This window comes from Carassius gibelio, chromosome A15 (assembly GCF_023724105.1).
Source record: "Carassius gibelio isolate Cgi1373 ecotype wild population from Czech Republic chromosome A15, carGib1.2-hapl.c, whole genome shotgun sequence".
NCBI classification, from domain to species: Eukaryota; Metazoa; Chordata; class Actinopteri; order Cypriniformes; family Cyprinidae; genus Carassius; species Carassius gibelio.
Window position 1 is genome coordinate 24,813,751 of NC_068385.1, and position 27,622 is coordinate 24,841,372.

At 37.3% G+C, this 27,622-nt stretch overlaps 2 protein-coding genes across 2 annotated transcripts; one reads left to right on the plus strand and one right to left on the minus strand.

Moving 5' to 3' along the window:
• The first annotated feature begins 221 nt into the window (after nucleotides 1-221).
• LOC128028788 (G-protein coupled receptor 4) lies at nucleotides 222-13,807 on the plus strand. Its single transcript, XM_052616118.1, has 2 exons — nucleotides 222-1,426; nucleotides 9,071-13,807. Exon 2 carries the CDS (start codon nucleotides 9,074-9,076, stop codon nucleotides 10,109-10,111), a length of 1,038 nt encoding a protein of 345 aa, XP_052472078.1. The 5' UTR covers nucleotides 222-1,426; nucleotides 9,071-9,073; the 3' UTR covers nucleotides 10,112-13,807.
• A 5,428-nt stretch (nucleotides 13,808-19,235) lies between these two features.
• On the minus strand, nucleotides 19,236-22,976 carry LOC128028789 (prolactin-releasing peptide receptor). Its single transcript, XM_052616120.1, has 2 exons — nucleotides 22,792-22,976; nucleotides 19,236-21,773 (listed from the first exon to the last, which is right to left on the minus strand). The coding sequence occupies exons 1-2, from the start codon at nucleotides 22,888-22,890 to the stop codon at nucleotides 20,634-20,636; spliced, it is 1,239 nt and encodes a 412-aa protein (XP_052472080.1). The 5' UTR covers nucleotides 22,891-22,976; the 3' UTR covers nucleotides 19,236-20,633.
• Between the last annotated feature and the right edge of the window lie 4,646 nt (nucleotides 22,977-27,622).

Sequence of the window (27,622 nt, forward strand, 5' to 3'; positions counted from 1 at the left end):
ATCTTATTGAGTCATGAGGTCTGAGCCAAGTTGATTATATATATATATATATATATATATATATATATATATATATATATATATATATATATATATATATAGATTACCTTTGAACTTATAGCTGCTTATAAGTTTCAACTCAAATATTTCCTGATTTAAACTGAATGGAACATGATGTTGTTTCAGATCTGCAAAAAAAAAAAAAAAAAAAAAAAAAAATCATTGTTTCTGCTAAGTTAAAAATGGTAGGAAATGGAAAGTAGCATATTTGCCCTGACAGTTTTAGGGGAAGGCCACAAGTATAAATCAAGAAATGGCTGTGTAGTTTAGAAATCAGTCAGTTAGTAGCATAAACGTAAACCAGCAGAAACAAGAAATACAACTGTAATGAAACCCAAGAACAGAAACTGAAAACCACAAAACAGTTTGTACAGCATTTAATTATTTAATGATATGTTTTAGATATGAGTCTCATTCCTTCCCTTTATATACTACATTATAGTCAATAATGTATGAACAAATGTTATATTTCCTCATGGAATGGAACCTTTACATAATCAATTAATAGAATATTGAATTTATATGCCTTTAACCAAAATTTCCTCAAAAGTCTCAGGCTTTACCAGAACGTTTCAGACAGAGAAACAGTAGGTGGTTTGGCATTTTTTCTAGAAGCATGGTTTGGTCAAAAAAAACCAAAAAAAAAAACCCTTTGATTAAGTTTTTGATTCGGCTTTGATTCTTCTGTTCAATCAGATTTTACTGACAGTGGCATCTTGAAGTGGAACAATTACAGCAGGCTTATAATGCAAATTATGATTTTATTCCATTAGAGCCATTAAGGCGGCCGCAGAGTACATGTTATAAAATGAACCTGTAGTTTTTGTTTTCGTGAACGGGAAGCTGTGGTGGCATTAATGTTAGATGTCTAAGGCAGATTGTACCATCATCGTACGTTTGTCATCTTCTGTTGTTAACCATCTGGAAAAAGGAAGTTTGTCATGTTCTGTTAGAAAAAACCTCATTGTGGTTCCTTCTAACTCTATCACATGCAGCACAGAAAAAAAAAAAAAAAAAAAAAAAAAAAAAACCTAGCCCCACTAACATTTTCCTGTGGCCATACATGTGGGAGGCACATTTTATCTCTCTCCATTCATCTCCTCTCCATCCACTCAGCCCTAAGTGCATCAGCCACACCTGCTCTCAAAGGATCACTGTTGATCATCTCCGGCCAGGAGGAATTATTACAGCGCTTGACACCTCTTCACGATTGAGAAACTCCGCTGGGTCACTTTCCTCAGAGGTCGCACGAGACTGGAGTTGGACGCTTCTGGGACTGAGGTTATAAATTTTGGGATTGGCTGGACACCCGTCTCTGCTCGGAGCTGGTGGAGAACATTTTAGAATCGGTCGTGTTGATTTCCAGGTGAGATTCTCTCCGTTTTTGGACGGGTTTCGTTTCAAGAACTATAAGTATAATGGGGAACGAGTGTGGATCTTGTAAATAAGATCAAATCAGAGGGTGGACTTGCTTGTTTGTTTCATGGTCTATAGATATTAACACTACTAATGCAGTCAACAGACATTTGATCCTAATAATTTAAAATGCCATTTTTCTGATGCTACTTTACTTAAAACGATCAAAGACCACTTATAATAAGGAACTCTGCAGCTACATATCAACTAGCAGTCATTGGAGTATTAATATGCCTGCTACTGTAAATGTATTCTAACACTTTATTTCGGTGGTCAACCAACAGATAAACTGACTGTAAGTGTATTTGCAAGTACATTAGCTTATTCTACCATAGTAGATTCAAACATTCTTGAGCATATTAATACTCTTAATGAGAGTTAGTTGGCATGTAGTGGCAAAGTTGCTTATAGTCAGTTGATAAAGGGGACCGTCAAAATAAAGTGTAATCATATAAAACAGTATTTTGTTCAGTTGGAGTATTAAGCTCATATCAGTTAATCAAAATTAGCTCCACAGAAACACTCAAGTAACACTCAACATCTAACCACTCACAAGCTGTAGTAAGATACTGTGCAGATCTTAAATAAACAAGATATGATTCAGTCCATTGTATTGAAGATTTAATATGGTGTTCATTGTGTGTTATAAATAATCATACTCTTAAACTTATAACCACAAATACAAATAATTATAGTTACGATTATTTATGAGTTGATATAACATATAATATACGTAAAAAAAAATTCATTATGCATTCATAATAATGCCTTATGAATACCACCCTTATAATGTATTCTAAATACGGGCTTCATAGAAAGTGTTACTAAATAGTTTATATATTTTATGAGACAAATTGGGAGATGATTATAACTTAAACTAGTTTTTAAACTATGAGGTGCGTCTTCGAATTGATTGCATTTATCAACTGACAGTCATATAGATCGCAGACAAAGATGGGACTTTCACTTGTCTTTGAAGAGTTTATTTCTTGAAATGATGATGTAATTATGATGGTTTTAAGAATTTGTCAGTAATTGGGTAAACGGGGACATATGGTGGTAACAGGACTGGCACACAGCCTGGAGATATAATTTGAAGTCTTCATTTCAAGAAGAACTTTTTTTACAGGCAAGTGAAAGTCCCTGTACACACACACATGCACGCACGCAAGCACACACACACACACACACACCATATCTGTTGCCATCATATATTTAGAATGAATAATTAAAAAAGTGCATGCAGAAAGTGGATTCAATTAAACTAAACTTAAAAAAGGAGAAAAAAAATGTTGTGTAGTTTTCAGAAAAATGTGTATTTATTAATCTATTAGTCTATATTTGAAGAGTTCAGATGCAAAAGCCTTTAAGTGCCATCTGAAATATTTATTTAAATGACCATTTCTTATCAGACTCCTATATTTATGTTCAGTTCTTTCACATTAATGGAATAGAAAAGGACCTATGCACTACCATTAAAGTAAAATTACTGGACCTAAAGCCTGATAAAAAATGATAATTTAAGAAAATTTCAGACGGCACTCAAAAGCTTTTGCATCTTATCTCTTCATTTACGTAAAGCTGGCATTCATCATTTTTCATACATATGCACCGTAAATGAGGGACACAAATGGCATATATTTTGTAAAATGTCCCCTCTGAAGTGCACCATTCTTTCATCCTCCAGTAGGATTTTTAAATATGTGAAGTGCTTAGTTTAGGTGCAAAAAAAGTACAGACTTGTCTGATTTTTATGCGTAATCGACAGTCTCCTCATTGCATGACCCAAGATGTTTTTAGGGTCATATGTCTCTGCGCTGACTTAACAGAAGCTATAACATTGCAAAAAGCATAACATAATATAACATTGAAAAAGATGCAAGGTAAAAACACTGTTAGTTGTGTCACATATGTGATATTCCTGTGATATTATGGAAGCCAAGGGAAACGTAAAGGAAATCTCCATTAAAGTAGACGTGTTTATGAAAACTTTAACAGCTGCTGACTGAAAAATCCCATGCTGTCCCGTACGTCCTTACTGAATGAAAGCTTGAAAATAACCTACCCAGGTTTTTAATTATGCTTTTACTAAAACAGTAAAAAAAAAAAAAAGGTGTAATGTGCCCCCTTTCATGGCCTTTTGCTTTTTTGGGCCCTGGATGTGCAATTTGATCGTAAAAACATGCTGTGAAAACAACAACAGCTGTTCTTTTACAGGGACACCAAATGTTAACTGTTTTTGAGTGGTTTTCAGTAGCTGCATACTAGTGCTTGTGAAAAAAAAAAAGATAATTGACTTAATTGTATTAAATATGCAGTTGTAGTGTACTTCAAATATTAAAAGTAGATTTATAAAAACTAATTGCAGATAATTTAATATTAATTAAAAAAGGACACTTACATGTACATAAAGAGATTACACTTTCATTTTTAGCATGCTTAAGTACACTTTGCAAATTGTTAAATTAAAGGTTTTAAAGAATATTTTAAATCATTGTTTTAATAAATCCTTTGTCATGTAACGACTTACTAAAGCACATGTTCTTTGATTACAATTTGAACTGAAGTATGTTATTTTAAATTAGATTTCAGATGAATATATTTTAATACAATTAAATGTATATTTATAATTGCAATTAAATAATATATCTTAACATGCAATTAAATGTCTGAAAACATTACATTATGTACATTATGTGTTGTTGTTTTTTTCTTTTTGTAATATACTTTTAAAAGTGTGCTAAAGTGCACTTGTATTTCAAAAGGAAGAGAGTTAACACAATAAACACAATAAAATCATGTGATCCATTGCTTACTTGATAGGATTTTCACGTCAAACAAACGTAGAATTCTTATTTTATACTAAAGTGCCTGTTTTTTCCCCCGTTTACAGTCACTTTTGTCATTTGGATGATGTGGTTTTGCTTTCAATTTATTTCCTGGCTTCTGTCCAATTTGTAATTGTGAGTGGCAACATTCATGTGCAAAATCAACCCCCCCCCCCCCCCCCCCCCCAAAAAAAAAAGAAAAAAGAAAAAAAAAAAAAAAAAATCATTATACAGTATTTGACAATTAAAATCATCAGAACATCAGATATATATATATATATATATATATGGCATATGTTGGTATAGGTTTAAAAATGAATATTATATTTAAAGAACAGAAAGCAATGTTCAGTTTCTTTTTAGTGATGCATGATTTATATTTTGACCACAAACGGTTACAAGCTCTAAAGGGGCACAACACATTGCCCTTGGTGACGTAAATGAAACATTAAGAAAAAACTGAAATGAATACCAGTATTTACAGCAAAACAGCCCGACATATTGCAAAATGACAGTATCATTTGCATAAGTGATTCAAAGAATCCTCATAATTGCTAATACAGACATAACTGTCAGGACTTGAGTAATGATTCGGTACAATCGTCATTCACAGCAGAGCTGAGGGGGAGAGAGGCTGTGTGTGATGCAGTTTTCAAATTGTAATGTCTTGTACGGGGGACTGTTGTGTATTTGCTGGTTCAATCTAATTCTACATCTCAAAGTCGACTTTGAAGCTTTGAGAGTGTGTGCTCAGGTTACCCAGCTATTGATTTTTCCCCTGTTTTGCACTGGTAGGGTGAATCGCACACATTGCTTAAAAACCGTCGCTCAGTTAGACTTGAGAATTGAATTTAAGTGTGACGCACTGCTGGTAGGCCAATCACTATAGCAGCTAATGCTGTTAGTACGGCTGTATTTGATATCGTGAACGGATTAAGAAGGCCATTAAGATCTCAAAGTCTCTTACATGAAGCTGATGTCTGTGAATACATTGAATTTCGAAAAAGTCATTTGATACTTAAATGTTTGAGGTAACTCTGTTTGCAGCCACGTTTGGTGTACTCTGTGATTGCACACAATATTGTATAAATGAAATATAAGGCCACTTAAAGGGATAGTTCACACAAAAGTCATCATTTACTCGAGTTGTTTCAAACCTTTATGATTGTTTTGTTGTTGTCGTTAAACACAAAAGAGCATATTTTAAAGAATGTTGTTAACCAAACAGTTGCTGGTTGCAACTGAAAATATACTCTAGAAAAAAAAAATACATCTATACTCTAGTGTCTTTAAAATCAAATTTGCATGCATGTTGATAAAAAGGCTATTAAAGTTTTTAATTTTAAATTACAAAGTCTGATTCAGAATGTTTTTTGGTGTTTGAATAAAGGTCCAGAAAAGATTTTTTTGTCTGTGGATGGGCTGTTTGCTTTTCTCACAGGTCTAGCACTGAAGAGCAAGAATTGACGAGCTCTATAGCCTTCATGTGGTGACTGGCAGCTGTGTAAGATGGCAACAGTGTCTTGAATTGAATTCATGGCAAAGACTGGTAGCAAGTGAAAAGACTTTCCAAAGGTTAAAAACGGGATGCATTGAAGATGAACTCAAGGGAATATAGGGGATATGCCGTTAGCGATGAGAGAGCTGCAGTGTCTAGCTGTGAAATGAACTGAGCAGCACAGACATGAACCTTATCTGCAGGTTTTTTTTTTTTTTTTTTTTGTAAAATGCAGTAGCTTCTTTCAGAGAGCAAGGCCCATCACTCGCGCACACCACAAATAAATAAATAAATAAAACCTGGCATATGAACAGATGTAAAGACTCAACTCAAATATCAAAGATCTCCAAGATGTGTGTGGCAAAAGTTCTCAAGAGTCGAGGCATAAATCCATTATAAACTAAGTCCAGGCACATTTTAGAAAAAACGTTCTGTCCCTGTCAACTCAAAAACATGTTTACTCAACCATGAAATTAAATTGAACACCAAGTTTGACATTTTGCCTTTAATACAAAAAAATAAATCATAAAATATATAGCAAAGGAAAGAATCCCAGTGAGTTAATAGATTACCTTCATTCTTCTGAGCTGATGTATTTTTTCAATATCTGTGCATTATTGAAGTGTTTACATACATGTATATATGAAACCTTTTCTAGAGTATTTTTAGCTTTCATAACTTTTTTCATGTTTAATTCTCCATCGTAATCATGACACATGAAGCCAGTAGTATTGGCGATGACATTTTGCTTCCTGTTTAGTTTTAAATTAATTACCGGGCTTCCTGCAAGCTGTTATTTTCTGATAAGAATGACTGTGCAACCTTTTGTGAACCTTGATTTGTAAGGGAGTGTGGTGTATGTTGATTTTGTAAATACATTAAGCAACAAATGTGTCTGGAAATCAGAGGTGTAAATCACACTGAAATTATGATTAAAACCCACGCTGTGTAATGTAAATAACAATGTTTTGGAATTTAAATAATTGTTTATGCATTTTAAATTCAGAAAAATTTTAAGTCCCCCACCCCCGGCTTCACAATAATGCTTTGGTCGAAATGTCTGCTTTGCTCTTTTACGTCACCTACACACACACACACACACATACACACACACTGGTCCTGTGAGAGAGACGTCAATGGTTATGGAACTCCAGTAACTAAGGCTGTCGGCTATTTTATTCACTTAAACATTGGATAAATTGATTATTTTATCTTTAATACATGATGCCAATGTGTTTTTCGATGAGTCCACTATGTTAGTAATAATAACGTTACCTGCTTGACGGGAAGGGTTGCCAAGTGTTCACAGAAAAACCTGCCGAGTTGCTACCAAAAACTAGCCCAAACTAACTGCGGCTCGAGTGGGGTCCCCTGGAAAAAAATGCACCTTGGGGGATAAAATACACATTATTGGGGCCGCTTCAACCCATGGCACAGACATGTAAACAGTAAAATAGAAGCCAATTCCACTGGAAAACCACGAACTTGGCAAGACTGTGACGGAACGTAATGTCTACAATGGACACGAGTGCTGTCGCGGTGCTACACTGATAGTAGTATGGCTATCGTCTGTGTATACATATCTTTGCATGTACAATTTTAGCTGGATCATTTTTGTCCCCTTCAATATCTTGAGAAATTTTACGTTTATTGTCCCCCCTAACGCCCCTCCTGGTAATGTATATATTTTAAGTGAAAGCCATTTCATTTCCATTTTTCCTGCAGTGGGTATTATTGATGTGAAGGGTTTGTTAATCTAAGATGCTTTCAGTGACTCATTGGTGTTCATTTTGTCTGGTTAACCATTACAACTTGATTTAAGAAGTAAAAGGTTTTACGCAATCACGTATGTTGTTTTGTTCTCACTGAAACCACAAACATTGTGCATCTTGCAGCGGCCGGAAGTTTTTTTGTTTTCAATTGGAGTTGCCATTGCCAAGAACATTTTTGGTTATGAGCCTAGTGCGCAATATACGTATAAACTCTGAGTAATTAATCAGTAAATTGTGTGAGCCCCACTTTCAATAGATTGCTATTTCTGTGATTGCAATTAGAATTAACATGTGAAATCATTGCAGATTACATGTAGAAAGTACTTTTAAAACACTGTATTGTGCACCATGACAACATCTGCATCAACAACAATTTACAGCAAGGATGTTTTGCCAACTTTTAACCTCATAATACCTATGATTGACCTTTGAAGCATAAAGGTCAGTGGTTTACCACTGTTTCACATATGCGGAAAATAATATACTATGTAAACTAACAACAGCGTTATGCTGAAATCAAAAATTCACATCCTGGGAATGATAAAAAGTCAAAACAGCTTGCTTTAATAATAATGCTTATGAAACGTGGTAACACTTCATTGTAGTGTTCTTGTTACACATGTTGCATGTACTTACAATAAAAATAAAAGTAAATTATGTATAATTACATGCAATAACCCCAAACCAAACCCTAACCTGGTAGCACTTTATTCTACAGTTCTGCCCTGCATTACAATAACTGTGTAATAACTAGGAACTAACCCTGAACTTACCCCTACCCCTACCCCTAACCTTACCCCTAACCCTACACCTAGCCCTAACCCACACAGTTACTTTATAATATCCAGGATATTCTTAGGTAAGTACACTGTAAATACAGAAAAGCTCATTTACTGTAAAATAAAGTGTTATCCTTAACCTTTAAAACGTTCACTAGTAAGTACATGTTGTTAATATTGCTGAGTACTTAAACATACTACGGTATAATTGCACTGTAACAAGTACACTGCAGAATAAAGCGTAGCCTGAAACTTTACCATGATTTTACTCAAGCAAAAATGCAGCCACTAGGATATTTTGTGATGTTGTAAATGAATGTACTGCACAGTCTATTAAGAGAGACATCCATAGTTCTATATGAGGTGGTTACCAAGGTCTGACTACAAATATTACAGTTAAAATATGGTAAATTCTGCAAGAACTGGTAAATTGTACATCTATTTACATCGAGGTTGTGCATTTTCAGATGGATTAGGATCCAAATCAAATCATATCCACAAGAGTTTGAACTCAGAGTGCAAACATGATGTAGAATTATAATTACATTAAGCAAAATTGAAAATGTATTGAACTATGTAGCTTTCTGATGCAGATATATACTTTTGCACTTTTATGTGACACATTTTTTTTTTAAAAATTAGTGATATTGATTGTAGAATACACTAAATTTAACCAATTTGTCATTAATTAAATCTTAAATACCTTTGTACACACAGATTATGATGAACGCAACATCCAACACAAGCAACTCATCATGTGTGATCATGACCCAGCCAGCAGGTCACCTGCTGATGTCCATCTACATCATCGCCTTCATCCTGGGGCTGTTCTTCAACCTGGTCACCATTGGTCCCATAATTCAGCAGATTTGCAGAAAGAACATTTGGGGGATCTACCTACTCAGTTTGTCCGTCTCAGATCTCCTGTATATCCTCACCATGCCTGTGTGGATATATTATTTCAACAACAACCATAAATGGAGCCTTGGCCAAGGACTCTGTAGTCTGGTTGGTTTCGTTTACTACTCTAACATGTATATCAGCATCTTTCTCCTCTGCTGTATCTCCATCGATCGCTGCCTGGCCATCACATTCCCACTGCGAGTCCAAGCCTTCCGCCGCCAGCGCTATGCCTGGATCATCTGCGGGCTGGTCTACATTTTGGTCATGGCCTTACACTGTTTGGTGCTGTACCTAGACAAGTTAACGGATCCACTGGACGACAGTGAGCAAACGTGCTATGAGACCTTCCCCATGACGGAACGCATTGCGATGTTCAACCTGATACGGGTTGGAATTGGTTTCCTCTTGCCTCTGGTGATCATGTCCGTCTGCTACTGGTTGATCCCAACTAAGGTGCAGCAAAGCAGAGGGGTGGGTGATCAATGCAAACGCAAAGTGAAGCTACTGTCTATGGGGGTCATTGGCATTTTCTCCTTCTGCTTTGCACCGTACCACATCCTCCTGATGGTAAGATCCATCGCCTACTTTTCTGTGGGAGAAAAACAAAGCTGCAACTTTGAACAAGCGATGTATTTACCCTTCACTTGCTCCCTTGCTCTATCTAGCCTGAACAGCGTGGTGGACCCAGTGCTTTATGTTTTGGCCAGTAACGGAGTAAGGGAGGACATGCGTTTGTTCTATTTGAAAATCAAGCAGAGAGAGCTGAGAAGAAGCCCTCTTGTTGATTCTAAATGGGTTAGGGAAGACAAGGAAAACCAACTTGGGTTAAAACTGACCTTAGGTCTTGTAAAATAACCCCATTCAGGAATTTTGTAAATCAGTGACCAGCACAAACTTACCCAAATTGTTTGTGTTGACAGCATGGGCACAATCTTGTGAATGGGTTCATACCTTGTGTATCTGTGGAAGGTCTAGCAGACTCCACCATTGTGATCCAAACAAAAATGCTGAAATGTGCTCAACTTGTCTGGATTATTATTATTAATTAATTTTTTTGATAAATAACTAGCACTGTGACTGCAAATTGCTTGCTTTTCTGGTGGTAATGGGCAAATTGCACCAGGTTCTGTGAGTAAGGCACATCTACTGTATAAAAAGCCCAATTTACAAATGACTTGGACTGACAATACTGACACTGCAGCACTTTTTTAATGCCTGATTAAACTGGTCTGTGGTTGTGAATATGATGCAGTTTTTGTGCCGAAATACTGTAAAATTGTTTAGTGAGTTAGCTACTGTATGTTAGTGTTTAGTCAAGCCCAGTTCAATTGAGCCCAACTCTTGACAGAGACCAGAAGAGGGTCAAATTCATGTCAAGGCCAAGTTTACATGTTCGTGAGTCTAAGACCATATTGTCATGGTTGTGACCTTTAAACATAGAATTCAAGTCCAAGACCATATACTTTTTTATTTATTTATATTTATTTTATTTTTTTTGGTATTGGTCCTCAAGTATGAGTCCAAGACCATATTTTTTATGGTTGTGTTCATGGTCCTTGAGTCCAAGTCTAAGAATGGATTTTCATGGTTTTGGTTTTTGTCTTGCTCCTCAAGTCCAATCCCAAGATCATGTTTTCAAGGTTTTGGTCTTGGTCCTTGAGTCCAAGTCTAAGACCACGTTTTCATGGTTTTGGTCTTGGTCTTTGAATCTAAGTCTGACATTTTGTCTACACTGGACACAATTGCACAATGCGATGTTATAAAAGACAACACAACACAACAAATCATGCCTCATTATATTTAAGATGAACTGACACAAAGTTCAAATTATTTGTAGTGGTTGCTTTGTCCAGTGTGTCCAGTGTAGTCACAGTGAAAGAACATATTTTTTATAATATTGTTCTTTGTCCAAGATCATATTTTCATGGTTTTTGTTTTGTTCATTGAGTCCAGGTCTAAGAACACATTTTCATGGTTTTGGATTGTTCCTTTAGTCCAAGTCCATAACCATAATTTTGTGGTTTTGATCTTGGTTTCCGAGTCTAGTCTTGGTCTTGGGATGGACTCAGAAGCATGTGGACTCACTCTTCATTCAATCCTTTTCTGGTTTCTCTCTTGAATCAAACTCCACCCTCTCCTGATCTCGGTCTTGAATCTCAAATCTGGTCTTAACTACAACACTGATGTGTGCAGCCTATTGTACTTAAAAACCATTTTGTTTATTTGTGTTAAAAAAAGAGAGGAATTATAACTTTGCAGTTTTATGCGAGATGTACATATCTGTGACTTTAGGATGTATCTTTTTACCTGTATCTCTGTCTTTGAAGGACCCTTGAATCACTTGAACTTTCTGTGTGAGAGCTGTACCCAGGCTAAGTGTTGTTTTTATGGGATAAAGCCTCGATTGTTTGTCCTTGTTTAATTCCCAGACAACTCCCTGTAATTTACCTTTAAACCAGATTTAGCCGTTAAAGATTTAATCTGGATGTTAAAAACAACTTGTTGCAATGCAAGCAATTTCGATGCATAGCATGTTGCCACTCTCAACATTTTCTTTCTCATGTAACGTACCATTAGCGCAAAACAAATGACACATTATGAAATAAAAGAAAAAATACTCTGATTCTGACTGTCATGCTACATTTTGGGAATTTAGTGATTCTTCCATTACAGCTCTTTAAAATGATTAGTGTTTTATTCAAGGGGTGGGAACATCTACGATCAGTGTAATCATGCTGCTTTCTGAAGACAGAGTGACCCATATGACACCAGCAAGTGTTCTTGAGCGCTGATGAGGAGGAGCGTTTGTGTAGCATCTCTAACCGATATCGCCCACAATGTACTTTGCACAGCTTTGTTCACCCACCTTCTACTAGCATGATTGCCTCTATAGATGAGTGGCTCTTATATGTCTGCAGTCTTCTGTAAGTCTGTGAGTAAGAATGGCCTTCTGCTCTACAGTAAAATGCCACAGACCATCTGAATGGAGTGATTTTGGAGTGTGAGCGAAGCAATGAATTGCAACTTTGAGTACCTAATCTGCAGTCTGAATGGTTTAAATGACTGCTCGCTTTCACCTATCGTACCAGACGCTGCGCTTTGGAAGATGGAAAAGGGATGCCGTATATTGTTAAAACGTGCTTGTTTGTGCTGTCATTTGCATATACGAGCCAGAGCATTTCTGCAAGGTTCATTTAAAAGACAGAAAACCACATTCTTTTATCATAATAACCATATTTCACCTCAATTGAACTAACGCGAGATATTCTGCATAACACAATGAAGCTGTTGCTGAGGTCTCATCGCAACAGGAAGTCTTGAGGGATTTAGACAAGAACAGCACAGAACGCTGTGCCTGCTCGAACAATTGATTCGCAGCTTCCTGAATGCAGACAACAGATGGAGGTGAGAGAACATGTTCATGTAGGAGGCACAACCTGGCATTGCATCAAAATGCAGATAATTGATTTTGCGTAAGTACCGAAGAAGTGAATCTTACGAAAACATGTCTGGGTCACGTTTCATCCGAAAAACAATTAAGGATACGACCTTGTACGTATATATTCTTGTGTAAAAGTTTCTGGGATCATTCATTATATCTTATATATTCCAGCAGCGATTACTCCAGTGTTCAGTGTCAGAAATCATTCTAATGTGGTCATTTGTTACTCAAGAAATATTTTATTTTTTCACTTTATTTTTTCACATACACACACACACACGCACACACACACACACACACACACACACACACATATATATGATTATATTGATTGTCTTTTTTAATTTATTTATTTGAATTGACTTATTTTCTCATTTAGCAAACAGTAGAAAGTCTAAATACTGCAGAAATACTTGCATGAAAAGGGTTAAATCTAGTTGACATATTTAGCTCCATGCCCTGCTTTTTGTGGAAACCTTGCAAAATATGTAACACAAGATCTCTGAACATAATGTTCCATACAATAATAATAATAATAAGATTTCTGGGAAATTTCTAGAGCCACATGCTTATTTCTAGGTTCATGTTTCTTACTAAAATAATCTCTAGCATAAAACCAATTTCAGCCTGGTCACTCGGTTTCATCAAAATGAGAAAAAATAAATTTGTTATAATAACATTTATAATAGAATCTGATAATTGCAAGTATGTATTAGACTGTTTCTTTGTCCCTGCAAATACTGGTTCAAGGAGGGTAAAATAAGGGTTGAAGAAATAGTTCATGCACCCCCCCCCATGTTGATCCAAACGCCTTTGATTTTCTCTCCTCCACGGATCACAAAAGAAAAAGCAAGGAAGAGTGTCTTGGTCTGCCTTTTCTTTACGATGAAAGTGAATCAGGGCTTTCCAAACTCCAAAAGTCACCAAATATAAAGGGTCTAAGAAGTGGTTCTCAAACTATGCATCATACACAGCAGCTTTTTGGGAAGAGACCAGCATTTGTATTATTATTCATTGAAAAATTATTCAAAAGCTCCTTCACATTTACATAAATTCAAATATTGTGACATGTTCAATTACCAAGAGGCACTGATGATCAAACCTGTCATGGATAATATACTTTCATAAAACACGAGACAAATAGTCAGGGCGGCGCTCCGCACACGCACATCACACACTGCGCGTAGGGCACCAAGTGCTTGGGGGGGCACCAAAAAATCTGGGTCGTGAAAAAATCATCACAGTAGGCTACTAGTATAAATAACAAATAAAATATTTCTAAAGGCATGTTAATATACAAAAGCAATACAAAAGTAAATTAGGCCTAGACCAAATTAGTCGAGAAAAAGGTGAATCTCTGTGCCAGTCTCCCTCTGGTGCCCTTCCCAGTGGTCTGTTCGATTATGCCTCAATCAATGTCAAATTTGGCAGACACCGACCTCAGACATGGCCTCGAAAAGGCACCAAGAGTTGGGGGCGGAAAAAAGAAAAAAGAAGAGACAGCGGGATGATGCTCGCTTGCTGGTAAGACAATGTTTTAAATAAAAATGTTAGTTTTAAAAGAACGGCGTTATAGGTAACGACATTATTTTTTTCAGTAACGCGGTAATCTAACTAATTACTTTTCCTGTCGTTACAACGCCGTTAACGTTACTGAACGTTAAATGCGGTGCGTTACTATGCATTGATTTAATAAACTATGCAATCCGAACACACCCCTGGCTCATACAGTGAGTGAGCAGGTGGGTTAATGACGAGATAAACGATTACGATTGGCTCAGGCAGAGTCGGGCACCACCAAGCATTTGTGTTTAGGGCACCCAAATGGCTAGCGCCGGCCCTGCAAATAGTGTCTAGCAGATTTACCTGCTTGCAAAAACCACAAGGGCAAACCAATATATCTTACACTGACTCTCTGGCTCAGGAAATTTATCATTGAATTCCTGGTTTTCCAGGGGAATTTTCTCCTATTTGATAATAGTTGACCCAGTGACACCTATTCCTGTCAGGTTGAAGATAAATGGAAATGCAATATGAGGCATATACACACTGCCTCAAAGACACACAGCATGAGCTCTTGGTAAGAGGGAGAAAACTGTACAAATCAGTGTCATATGAGTTTCCTGTCTTGTGATGAAATATGTCACACCATGTACAAAACGTGGAGATTTGAAAACCTTCAGACTATCCAAAAATGACATTGCATAATAACACCATGATATTGTTGCTTCAAACCTGTATGCATTTCAATCTGAGGTGAACTAAAGAAAAATATTTCAACTGTTGCTTTTCCAATAAAAGTCAATGGGGTCCAGCGTTTTATTTTGGACTCCATTTGAATTTCATTGTATGGATAATGAGAATGCAATAAAGTCATGCAGTTGTATGCAACAAAATGAAAAGTTTAGTAAATGATGACACAATATTCATTTTTGGGAGGACTATCCATTTGAAGATGACTCTTGTTCATTGCTCATGACAGCAGTGATTATCATGTATTTTTGTGCAGTGTGGCTAAAACAGCTCTTTAAGTGAGAGATCTCAAAGTACTGCATTCAGAAATTCACTTGGGGCAAGTTTGCTGTGCATGACGGATCTATTTTTATTCACAGTGTATTTGAATGTGAATGAAATTAGATAGCACTTGACATACAGGCTTATTTCTGCGCTCTATTCATCTCTCCTCCTCAGAGTGCTATTGATTAAGGTTTTTTTTTTTTTGTCCTTACTTATTTATTGAACATACAGAGTACACAGAATGCTAAGAGCTCCTGATCGTTTCTAAAACGTCCAGACAGAAAAGCCTCCTAATCATCTCTCAGATAATTACTTGTAATTGATTGTAATGCAATTTCATATCTCACACACCAGGACAATTTAAGTGGTTCACATGTATAAGCCTACAGCTGTTCAGCTAAAGCTATAATTTTAAGAAAACAAAATGCATACAGATTAGCAGCTGACAGCGTTCCAGTTTATGCATTTTTTTTTTTTTAAGCTGTGCAAATACAGCTTGCCTGTTTTTCAGTTTCTGGTGCATTTTGCCATTTGTCTCATTCATTGTTGTTTCCACTTCTGAACGACTATGCAAATTTATGCAAATCCCTGCACGGTTTACCTTGGGAAATGTGGAGCAAACACTTGAAATTTCTGTAAAATAAATGCATCATAATTAGCTGACTACCCTGATTGCGTTTTGGATTAAGGCTAAGAGGGCTCACAGCATATAGTGGCAATGGACAAAATTGAAATGGCAATGAAACTGATCCAAAATTTCACACATTCATATTTAAAGACATTCCATTCTGTGTTTTTGAGGCTATTGCTAATGTTGCCATCTCTGTTGTTATGGTAGCTGCCATAAGGATTTGTACTTTGTGCAGTTCCCCAGAGGCATAAAGTGAAAAAGAAGAAGGCTACAGCTGTGTGCTGCCAAATGGGAACAATCTAAATGAATATTACTTGAGTGGCAACTTAAAAATGGTTGCTATGGTTTCCCACGAAGCACCATTTCACCCCTGCAATGCTCACTTACACTTCAGCTGTTCGAAACACATTGTCAGTATTGGGCCTGCACGGAGTAGTTTTTTATGTTTAAATAAAGAGGTTCAAGTTAAGTGTGATTTTCATTGGCTCACAATGAATGCATGGGAATTTATCAATTACTTTATGGCTGGATGCAAAGTCCTTACATAAAACCCTTAAAGAGGCTTTTGGGCAATTTTTAGGAGGGTAAATTCAAATGCAATCGTGTTCCTTAAAGCTTTCAGTTTTTCAGTGTTGTGAAATTAATTATCATATACATATTCCATCCGACCAGTGTGAATGGTTTGTCAATGCATTTTCCGTTTGGTCACCCTCAGGGATCCTCAAATCTGGACCTCGAGGTCCACTTTCCTGCAGAGTTTAGCGCTAACCCCAATCAAAAACACCTGAGCATGATAATCAGTGTCTATCAATGTCTTTGGGATCATTCGAAAATGGCAGACAGGTGACTTTAATCAGGGTTGGAGCTAAACTCTGCAGTGCATTGGACCTCCAGGGTAAGATTTGAGGAAGGGGCCCCTAGTGAGATAAAGAAATCACACACTTGACTTTTTAATGATTAGATGACATGGCAATGAATTAACAGATCATATACAGCCTCTGTGAAGATGTACAGATGTGTTCACATCACATTGGAATTTAACATACTGATGAGATTGTGGCTTATAAAATGCCTTCATGTCCTGATTGTCCTCTAAAAATAAAAGAATGATATTTAATACAGTTCAACATAGAGCGAAGCTTGCATGGAGTTGAATAACTAATGCCTACTTTTATGCAAGTAAACACTGGCTTGGGAAACACTTATATAGACTACTTTAAAGTTTGCAAAATCTATTCCACACTTCTTAATTGGCTTTTTTTTTTTTTTTTACCACAGATTGCCTTTTACCCCCTCTGCACAATTAATGCATTCAAGTGCGTCATGCTGCCTTCCATTTAAACAAATTGTGAAGCTTGTCCTCTCAAATAATTAGCAATAAATTAACCTATTTATGAGTTAATTTTTTAAAAAAAGAAGAAGACACAGTTCCTGACCTGCACAAAAAGGCTGAGCTCTTTTGATCTCCGAGATTCATTTTTCTGAGGTCTTGCTGAACAAAGCTTGTTTTGTTTCTCTGAGAACCACTTTAAGGTCCTTGTTAAGTCAAGAGGATAGACAGCACAAATCTAAAACCTGATACATTTTTCGTTTGAAATAAGGACATGGAATTTCACTCCTTGAATCCTTTTTCTCCCCACTAGCCTCGCTGATTTCTTTCCAATTGAATCTCAAGCAGCCAGATGTGTTTGACATCGGGAACCACTAACAACAGCTGCTCTTTATGAAGCCTTCTGGTGCAGGCCTTGAATATGTGTTTGTTTCCACCACAAAATAATATCCGCATCTTCAAGTCTGCAGCTTTCTTCGTTTCCTTTGCAAAGCTGCTCTAAGCTTAATGACAGCATTAGACCCACACTCTCACTTCACTGATTTTCCTAATACATTCGCTAGCAAAATACCTAGTCTGTTTTGCTGGATATAAAGGCTGGCCGATGATGCTGATGTACCTCATGCTACATTTAGCAGATACTGATATGTCATGTCTGAGTTCTGGCATGGAAATGAACAGTCAGAAATGACATGCCATTCATATTCAACAAAAGCCGACACTGAGACCAAATGCAGAAGAGTTGGAAATTCTCCTCTTTTAGAAGAAATCTCAACCATGTCGCAAACTGTTCTCAGATTTTCCAAGGACACCCAAGTGTGAAATGTTAGCTGTGACTACATGCTTACTCATAATTCTCAACATGGGGTAACAAACTGTTGGTGCCTCTCACTGTTTCAACAAGCTCCTGTGTCTATTTGTAATCGGTTATGAATCATGGCTATTAGAATTGTTTCTACTGTGCTCCCTATATGCAAAGGGACCCATTGCATTAAATTAGGTGGTCCAGACGTGTTGACTGCAGGGAATACACAAGTGTTTATTAGGTAACCCTTGGGGATCATCAGCTAGGTCCATTTTTTCCCTCCCTGCATGGACTGGGCATTTTACTCTTGGTGGTCCTGTGCTGGGCTAGCAATCAGCGTAGGTGGCTATATTAGATAATTAGCATGCAGAGACATTCACAGGCGTATCTTGCATGGAATAATTGTGACAACTTCTGCTTCATTCTCTACCCACTGTGACTGTATGCATTCACACAATTGTTGGTCCCTGCGTTCACATGAGAAACTGAAAAATTATCTGTTGACAAAATGATTCGTGACTTCCGTTAGTTGCTTGTGACTGTGTGTTGTGACACGTATGATCGTGTGAGATAAGCTTTCTAATAAACGACAAGAGTCTTTCAAACAGTGGTGAAAGTGTTGCATTTTACTCACATTTACAAGGTAACACAATTGCAAAAGGTCGCCCGTACTGACTGCAGATGCTATTTATGTGATTGTAGTCACACAGACCATATAACCACATTGTTGTAGCATGGAATCAGAGAGCCAGCCAGAAAACTACAGGACTGTATGCATTAATTGGTTTTCTTCTTGACATTGTTGCTGTCGTAATTCATGTCTAAAGCTGAGTGCACACTGTGAGATTTTGCCATTTCTTTTCTTTCTTTCTTTTAATTTCCAGGGTCATCCGTTTATTTTTATTGTTGGTCACAGGTGGCTTAGTATGAGGTTCCAATTTACTAACATTTGAGATGAATCTTAGCTTCCAGTGAAGTTCTGTTAGAAAGTGTTAGAAATAATTGATTATAAAACAGTCATAATAATGAATAACTAATAGGGTGCAGCCATTGATGACAGATTTGTATGATTCAGAGAAATATCTGTCAGTTGAAAAAGGTTTAACTCTATCATATGCAAAATAAATGTAACATTACTTATTTGATGTTACTTTCTCATATGATAATACTACAAAACCTTATTTGCGCTAAAAAAAATTAGCAGTCCATGACCTCTTTGTCCAGCCGCAACTAGACACATACTACAGAAAATCCTTTTGTTTTGTTTTTTTTGTTTTCTAGCGAAACATTTCCACATTACTGCAAGAAGATTTAACTCCAATTTTACTCCAATTTCACATACAAATGAAGATACAGGTGTTGACAAGGATGAGGACTGAAGATATTTGATGTTGCATAGTCTGCGTTGGTTTTTTCCCCTCAAGTTCTCACTAGGGTCACACCGTACAATGTGACAAGCAACTATGATAAAGCATGCCAAAAAAATTGCAAACTGTGCATCCAGCTTAACATGATTAGTATGGCTTTGTCACACGAACACTCACGCTGAAATTCCACCATTGATTTCCATAAATCTTCTGGGTCAAATACTCTTGTTCATTCATCTGAGAAATGGTTGACTTGATGAGTAATGTAGTGTAGTGTGAATGCATGGTAGATCATCTAATTAAGTCTATCTCACACCTCAGAGCTGTCAAAATGAGATAAATTCTCACAGCTCTCCAAGAGAAACGACAAAACCACATAATAGCAAAACACCTGGCGCTTGCTCCTGTGAAATTATCATTACTTTAGCTCTTTCCACCTGTAAAAGGTCAGGCTCCATCTCTTGAACATTTTATAGGAGTATGCCTATTTTCAGAAATGTAGGAGTGTTCCAGTGCGAGCTATTTCATATGTGTCTTAAAGCAGAGCATGCAGTCCATTATCAGAAGCGAAAGGCTGTCATTTGATTGAACTCCAATTGCTGGATTCCTCTTGAGAGTGTCTGGACCTGACAGTGAGAGGTTCTGGGGGGTTTTACGGCAGTGGTCTATATCAGATGAGCAGTGATCCTTAAAAGCTTGTGAGGCTGAGAAGGTTTATAAGTTGTTCTGCGTCTTTTGTTTTTCTGGTTTGGGTGACAGCTAAAGAAACAACATTAACCACTAATCCTGTACGTGAAGATACAGCAGGGTCAGAGGTTATGGGGAAAAAGGGACCTCAGCCAAAACATCTGATATTTCCCTGACTACCTGCTAATAGTGGAGAGAAAGAGAAAGTAGGGTGTGAAAAAGAGCTGTCAACATCTAGTTGGGGTTTGCTGATATTCCTCTTGACGGTGGTGGGTTCAAGGACAGGGTATTCCCAAACAGATTTACCCCTTCCGTAAAAGCTGCACTGCAAATTTATGTTTCGTATCAGGTGTTTTCATTTAAGGTCAAAGAGATGTATGAGGGAATATTGAGCCTGGATCACTAATGTCCACAGAAACATCAAAACAGAGCGGAGAGCCTGAGTATTCTCTTTAGTCCTCATGAAAGAAAAGCCTACCAACAAACAAAAAGCATTCGTTCTCATATAAGAATAATGAATGTTGGCTGGAATACCACTCCAGTGGTGTAATGTCTGAGGGCTCCTTCTGATTATTCTGTGCTGATGTGGCACAGATCTTCAGAGGCAGCTGTCGGGGACGGGGCTCTCAGGTGATTGGCTCTCCTTCACTGCTACTTCAGAGATGAGCGTCAAGCAGGTGGCAGGGTTGCGGGAAGCACAGCGAGAGAGTAGCTCCTGTCTACTACGTCTGCAAGGGCACAGGTAACCACGCAGGTGCATGCGGACCTTGCTGTGCAGCGAGGCATAGATGAAGGGGTTGTAGCAGGCTGAGCTCATGGCTATCAGGTGGCAACTGACCTGCAGCACGTTGACGTAGTGCTTGTCCAGGATCTGGAAGTCCGAGTCTAGATCCAGAAGGAGATTGAGGACTTGCAGCGGGAGCCAACAGAGGGCAAAGGCCAGGACCGAGGCCACCAGAAGAGAGAAAGTCTTGCGCCGCTGTTTGCTCCATCGCTGGTGGCTATGGGACGGCTCTCCTGGCATCGTGTGTTTGCGGAGGTGCACGCTGATGGCACAGTAGGAGATGCTTACAGACAGCAGGGGGATCATGTAGGATGCCAGCAAGAAGAAGCAGGAGTAGAGTAGGCGCTGTCGTTCAGCTCCCAGCCAGAACTCCTCACATACTACCAGCTCCATGCCACTGGGTCGTAGGTCCAAGTAGCGTGTGTGGAGGGAAGGGGGAGCAGCGAGGGCCAACGAAACTGCCCAGACGCCCAAAGCCACTGCGCCACAGCCCCACACTGAGATACGCCTCCGTACTGGGTACGCCACCACCACATACCGGTCCATGGCGATAGCGGTCAGGGATAATACAGAGGTGAAGACCGTTGCTCCTTGTAACAGTGGAATAAGGTGGCACATCGGACGGCCGAATGCCCAACCACGTGCATCAAAAGCATACGATGCTGTCAGTGGCACACAGCTCAGACACATCAGCAAGTCCCCAGCTGCCAGGTTGCCAATAAAGAAATTAGTGGCATTGTGGAGCTTCTTATCCGTCAGAATGCAGGCAAGAAGGAAACTGTTCCCAACACCAGCCACAACAACAACCAAGGCGTAGAGTGGAATAAACAGAGGCTTGAAGCGGAAAAGCAGCTGGGTTCCTGAGAATTTATCCAGGAGGTCTGTCCGATTTGAAGCTCCGAGGGTTGTGTTAAAGCCCGCCAAAACTTGTTCCAGAAGAGGATCCATTTCAACCTGTGACAAAGATATTCATGAACAACAAAGACGAACATCACGCACACACAGGTACACACTCAGTCATCGGTTAGAGATAAACTGATTGATTGGCACATGGAAACACTGTTGCCATGCTTTTGATGGAACCCCCTTTAAAGAGTCTTTCTTCTTCTGCATTGATGAGTCCTCTAACCTTTAGAGGCAGAAAGGCTGCATTTCACGGACCCAATTAATTGCTAAAGCAGACTTTTTTTCCGAAGGTGAGTCATAAAGTCTAATTATAGTCTTATTATTTAGTAACTCCTAAGATATTTACCTTTATTTTAAGCTACGTTGTCTGAGGTAATTCACAATGGTCTACTGGTTATCAGGCTTTATGAATTGAGAAAAAATAGCATTTGATGACTATATAATTACTTCTTGATATTAAACCCCATTATACATAATTTCACAATGCGTGATTACATGAATACATGATTACAGTAGCAATCATAATCAGCAGATTTTGAGTTGAAAAAGCCAAAAAGTACTAATGATGATAATATTCATCAGATGATAATTTCAATTAATAACTAATAAATGCATTATCTAACAAATCTAGGTTTGCATAAAATATGATTTGCACTAGGAAACAGTGTGTTACAAATATGACATTTTGCCAGTGATACAGATTAAGTACAAATTAAAACACTGTTTCAGTGTGTCTTTTTAGAAATTATATCTGATGATGCCATCAGCTGCAAGGAAAGCGGTCAGACAGCATATGGTCAGAATGAGACAAAACAAATGCATTCGATTTTTTAGACTGATAACATTTTAATTTTAACTAGTTAAGATTAAAGCAACTGAATACAAACTTAATCACTTAAATCAAATTCATCCTTTTTTAATTGAATAATGCAACACTGGTCTACTATGTGTGGAAAACATGAATTAAAAAGTCAATTACAGCACAGTTTTAAAAAGGAATGTGCAAAGTGAATGGCACGCAAGTGCTTGTTTGTGAGAGAAAATGCAAAAGACACAGAAAGAGTACCTGCTGCACAAAAGCCTGATGTATTGCAAGGTATGATTTTTGATGTCCCCTTAGTGTTCTTCCACAGTTGAGATATTGTTCATCTCCAAATGTCCACATCCATAAATGATCCTCTGTGCCCAGTTTTCCGTGCAGTGGTTTGTATCTGGTGTCATTTACCACAGGAGGAGAGTAGTTAGTGAGGTGCAGACCACCAACCCAATGGACTGTGGTGGAGGGGATGCTGAGAGAGAGAGAGAGAGATAGCGAGAGAGCGAGAGAGAGCGAGAGAGAGAGAGAGAGAGAGAGAGAGAGAGAGAGAGAGAGGAGTGACTCCATCTTGTCACAAATGCAGTAAAACTAAGACTGAAAAGAGACACACAACCCCTTTTTTTTCTCTAGAATAAAATTTAGACAGATGTGTATATTTCAGAGACATTTTATTTATAAAATGTATACAAACTCAGTCTTTAATCTCTCTTTGAGATCATTTATTCTTTTCCCAAGCTTGGTATCTGAGAGCAGCTGATAATTCTGGAAAAGTCTGTATGGTAATGCACGTGGTTGGAACACTAATGCGCACCACACAGAATGACATATAGATACAGAGGAAAAAGACACTGGTGGTTGTTGAATTCAGTGCTGCAGTTGGGAATTTCTTAATATGGGAATTTTGGACTTTTGGAAAAACTAACTCTTTTGTTGTTGTGTGGTTGAGGTGGAAAACACAACACCACTTAGGGGTAGCTAAATTTAGCATAAAAATTGTATATTACATGCTAATTACTTAGGCTAATTACTTTTTTTTCAGTGTAACAGTTCACTCAAAAAAATGACTCTTTGGCTGAACATGATTCTTTCATGGACAGTAGTTCCACATGTTTGTACCATGTTATTTGGACATGAATAAATCAAGTTATAATGACATGTCTACTTTTAGTTGAGTTTAATCAAGTTTGCTTTAGTTCATCCTACATGAAATATCTGAGTAGAGATAATATTTTACATCATGTAGAACCACTGTCCATGCAAGTTTAGCCAAAGTGTTATAAAAACATTAGCAAGTAAGATATACATTTATTTACACATGATGTAAGTTGTTTGCAGTTTAAGGATGTTACTATGTGTACATCATGCACTAGCACTCTCATTAAAGATGCTTTGTTTTTATTAAGTATTTTAGACTTTCTTTTAACCAGGTCCTCAACCCAACCACAAGCTCCACACTTCACCACAATGGTAACTCGCACAAAATACACCAATATAAAGTCTTTTAAAATGCCCACATAATAAAGCATTAGACATGAAAAGGTCTAATAAAATAACACTTTATTTCAACATTTTCTCTCCCCATATCCAGTCCTGTGCAAAGCATGATGGGACGTGTAAAACTTATTTTGAGGTACTTGATTGAAACATGTTCTTTCAAAATGAAAACTTTATGTTAAACCAACGAGTGACAGTTTTAAGTCAGTTTAACATGACACAATCATGTTGAACTGAAAAATAGCCAAAATGGCATTAATTCAACATGAATTGTTCAGGTAAAGTGAACAAAACTTTCAGAATCAGAAATTTCAGATAAATATTGTTCATAAACATAGTGTCCCCCCAAAAAAAATAAATACAAATTAAAAATAAATTCAGATTTAAATGCAAAAGCATCATTGTCTGTAAATAAAACATCCAAAATGCCTCTCTTCGTAAGATTTTTTTTTTTTTAATCTCCACCCACAGCCGTATGTCATCACTTTTTCAATACCTATATATTTAAGCTGTTCAATATTGTGAATACAATCAATACAGTGTCCGGCAATCAGAGATCTCTCACTTTGACATCACAATTTAAGCGGAATATGTTATACAAAATTTTATATAATACACTTGTTTTGTGGAAAAAACATGTCGAGTTTGTACGTTTTAGTACCGAACAACATCATGTACAATTCCGACCTGGAAAACAACCGTGATTATGTTCTCTAAATTTCACTACAATGAAAAGTGATGTTTCAATCAAGTCATGGAAGTTAAGTTTCCTTAATCAACAATCATTGTTTGATGCACGCACAGACATTCGCAGTCATTCACGGTAAATGCATGATCTCCCACAAAGGACAGCTGACTTGGGTGTGTTTTTCAGTTTGGAAATTCAAACTGACACTAAGTGGATGTGTTTGGGGCTGGCGCGAGGGTAAAAACAATCACTTACCATCTTGTTGATGCCTTGAGAAGGATGAACTAAAAATGGCAAAAAAGAGAGCAAACAGAGTGAATTTGAAAGGTTAATTGCAGTTGTGCTTGTCTAAGTAAATGTCTTGGCATAGCTGGTGTTCTGAATTTGGCCGTGGGCAAAGCCTTTAGTGTAAGGCAATCAACACTAATAATTTTACCCCTCGTGTCATGAGGATTTTGACCTCCTCAGTCACCCGACCCTTGTTCGACCCCAGCGACCGCTCTCACACCGTGAACAGTGGTGTCATGTGTGAGCTGTTGCTTTTGCTTGACAAGGGGACGAATAATAGGATAAAAGAGAGGAAAGGGAGAAGTTAGAGATTCACTGGATGCAGTATTGGCTGGGGTTAAAACTCATTTAATGGCACTGACTCAGAATCTGATTTCCGGACTCAAATGTTGACCTTTTTTTGAAAGTGCAAATCCCTATCTAGTTCAGTCCCACAGGGCTTTATATAAGGCTTTTATTAATATTATCATTATTCGTTTTTAATGAAACAGGATATTAAGCAAGAGAAAAAAAATGAATTTTATTCATTGGAAATTTATTAGTTAAAAAAAAAAAAAGTAATAATGCATCAAGTACATTTTTCCAGCTGCTAATACAATGGCCTTTAATATGGAAGTTTATTTCTACTGTAAAAATAATGGATTATTTAATGCAATGAAATAACTACAAGTTCATGTCTCACAATTTAAAGCTTTAAACTCATAAATAAGTCTATATCTTGCTTTCTTTTATAAAGGGTAAATAAATGTCAAAAAGAATGTGTCAAACAGAATATGTGTGTTTCAGTGTATGTGTCAATATGTCGTTGAAGGTGAAGTGTGTAACTTGTTCACCTCTAGCAAAGCCAAACAGAAAATAAAATTATGTAAATCTCCCCTCTTAGCTAAAACAGAGCACTATAGGGAACTAGAAACACATTTCCATATGGAAAAAAACAATGTTGCATGGATATGTGCACAAATGTCACCTGCACACAATTTTGAAAAGATAGTTTTGTCTCCTCGGAAGCTTTTCACATTATTTCTTCAGTCCTGTTGAGGTTTTGTCACGCAGCCCAGCATCGGCTGCATAAAATTGTATCTTTCTGTGTTTGGCCGCCCCATCAGTGCTAGTGAAGAGAACATACTTCTCTTCCACTCTCACCTGAAGCGTCCTCTGACCCCCTCAGGCTTTTAGCGTTCAGCATGTCTCATAGTGTATTCATACCCACTCACACAAGAGGTAAATAACATGGAGAGAACTTTGAAGGTGCTGCTCAGTCAGATGCGCCACTTTCTTCTGAAAGACACTTAGAAAACACACAAACAAGACTTTTAATTACTATAAGTCTTAGAAGGAATGGGAAATTCATGTTTTTTTTTTTTTTCTCTGTGCAGCTGGTTGAAGATGTTTTCAGTCTTCCTCCAAAGAAACAACCTAAAGGTCAGCAAACAAGACAAATTCTACCATGACCATGTTTATTACATCACAGATCCAATAAGAGTAATGCTATGTATTCGATGTGTCACTTTAAACAGACTGAAAGACTTCCCTGTGTCCTAATTGACCATCTGATCTAAAGCCTCCTCCTGCTTGTTGTCCAGAAGGAGATCCATGTGAGATGTCATTTTATATCAGAATATTCATTTATAATTAATCCCCCCCCCCCAAACCCTCAGAATCTTAGTATAAATTAAAGAAAATGCTGTCATAACTTACTCACTCTCATGTCATTCAAATCCTGCATTTCTTTATTTTTGTAGCACACATACATTATATATATATATATATATGTATATATATATATATATATATAGAGAGAGAGAGAGAGAGAGAGAGAGAGAGAGAGAGAGAGAGAGAGAGAGAGAGATGTAAGAAGCGTAGTTCAAAGGAAGTTGGGCCAGACTGTGAACAAGAATTGTATGGATTTTTAAGCTTTCATTTAGTCCTATTTTGTAAAGAGAATGTTGGAAATTCAGTTTTATCATGGGGTTTCCTTCTAATATTTTAACAGTCCCCAAAACTGCACTTAAGTAATAATAAAAAAATATAAATATGTTTTTTTTTTATGTACAAATTTCGTCTTTTATGGCATTTTTGATCTCCTATGAACATTTTGGTCTGGAGGAAGAGAGGATGTGGAAGTTGGAGTGCACTGTAACACCGCGTTATTGATGCGTCTTAACTATGGCGTCATAATGCTTCTATTTTTACCGCTGAGGTTAGTGCTGATGCTCCAAAACACAAGCTACACAAATAGACAATAAAAGTCTCCTCGTGTGTTCTTAATTTGGCTCGAAAGCGCATTCTTGTGGCCTATATAACGAAAGCAATTATTGAACCCATAGAGAGAGAGAGAGAGAGAGAGAGAGAGAGAGAGAGAGAGAGAGAGAGAGAGAGACTTCGCATCGCAGCGCATTTCATTTGTCAAGTGTGTGCTTGTGTGAACGCGTCATGAATAATACATGATTATCCTGACCTCTTGTGGTGAAGTTACTCAACTGCTGACAAACTTTTAATCATGTTTATATTTTTAAATGAATTAATGAACACATAAAAACAATTACAAATTACGTTCACACACCTAATAAATAGTTAATCTAGATGCCCATTTTATATAAATCCATTGCA

Bases quoted from the DNA above. Each gene is read 5' to 3' on its own strand.
- LOC128028788 (XM_052616118.1), top strand. From the start codon at position 9,074: ATGATGAACGCAACATCCAACACAAGCAACTCATCATGTGTGATCATG.
- LOC128028789 (XM_052616120.1), bottom strand. From the start codon at position 22,890: ATGTGGACATTTGGAGATGAACAATATCTCAACTGTGGAAGAACACTA. The intron at 21,774-22,791 runs GTACTCTTTCTG...TCTTTGTCACAG, and splicing joins ATCAGGCTTTTGTGCAGCAG to GTTGAAATGGATCCTCTTCT.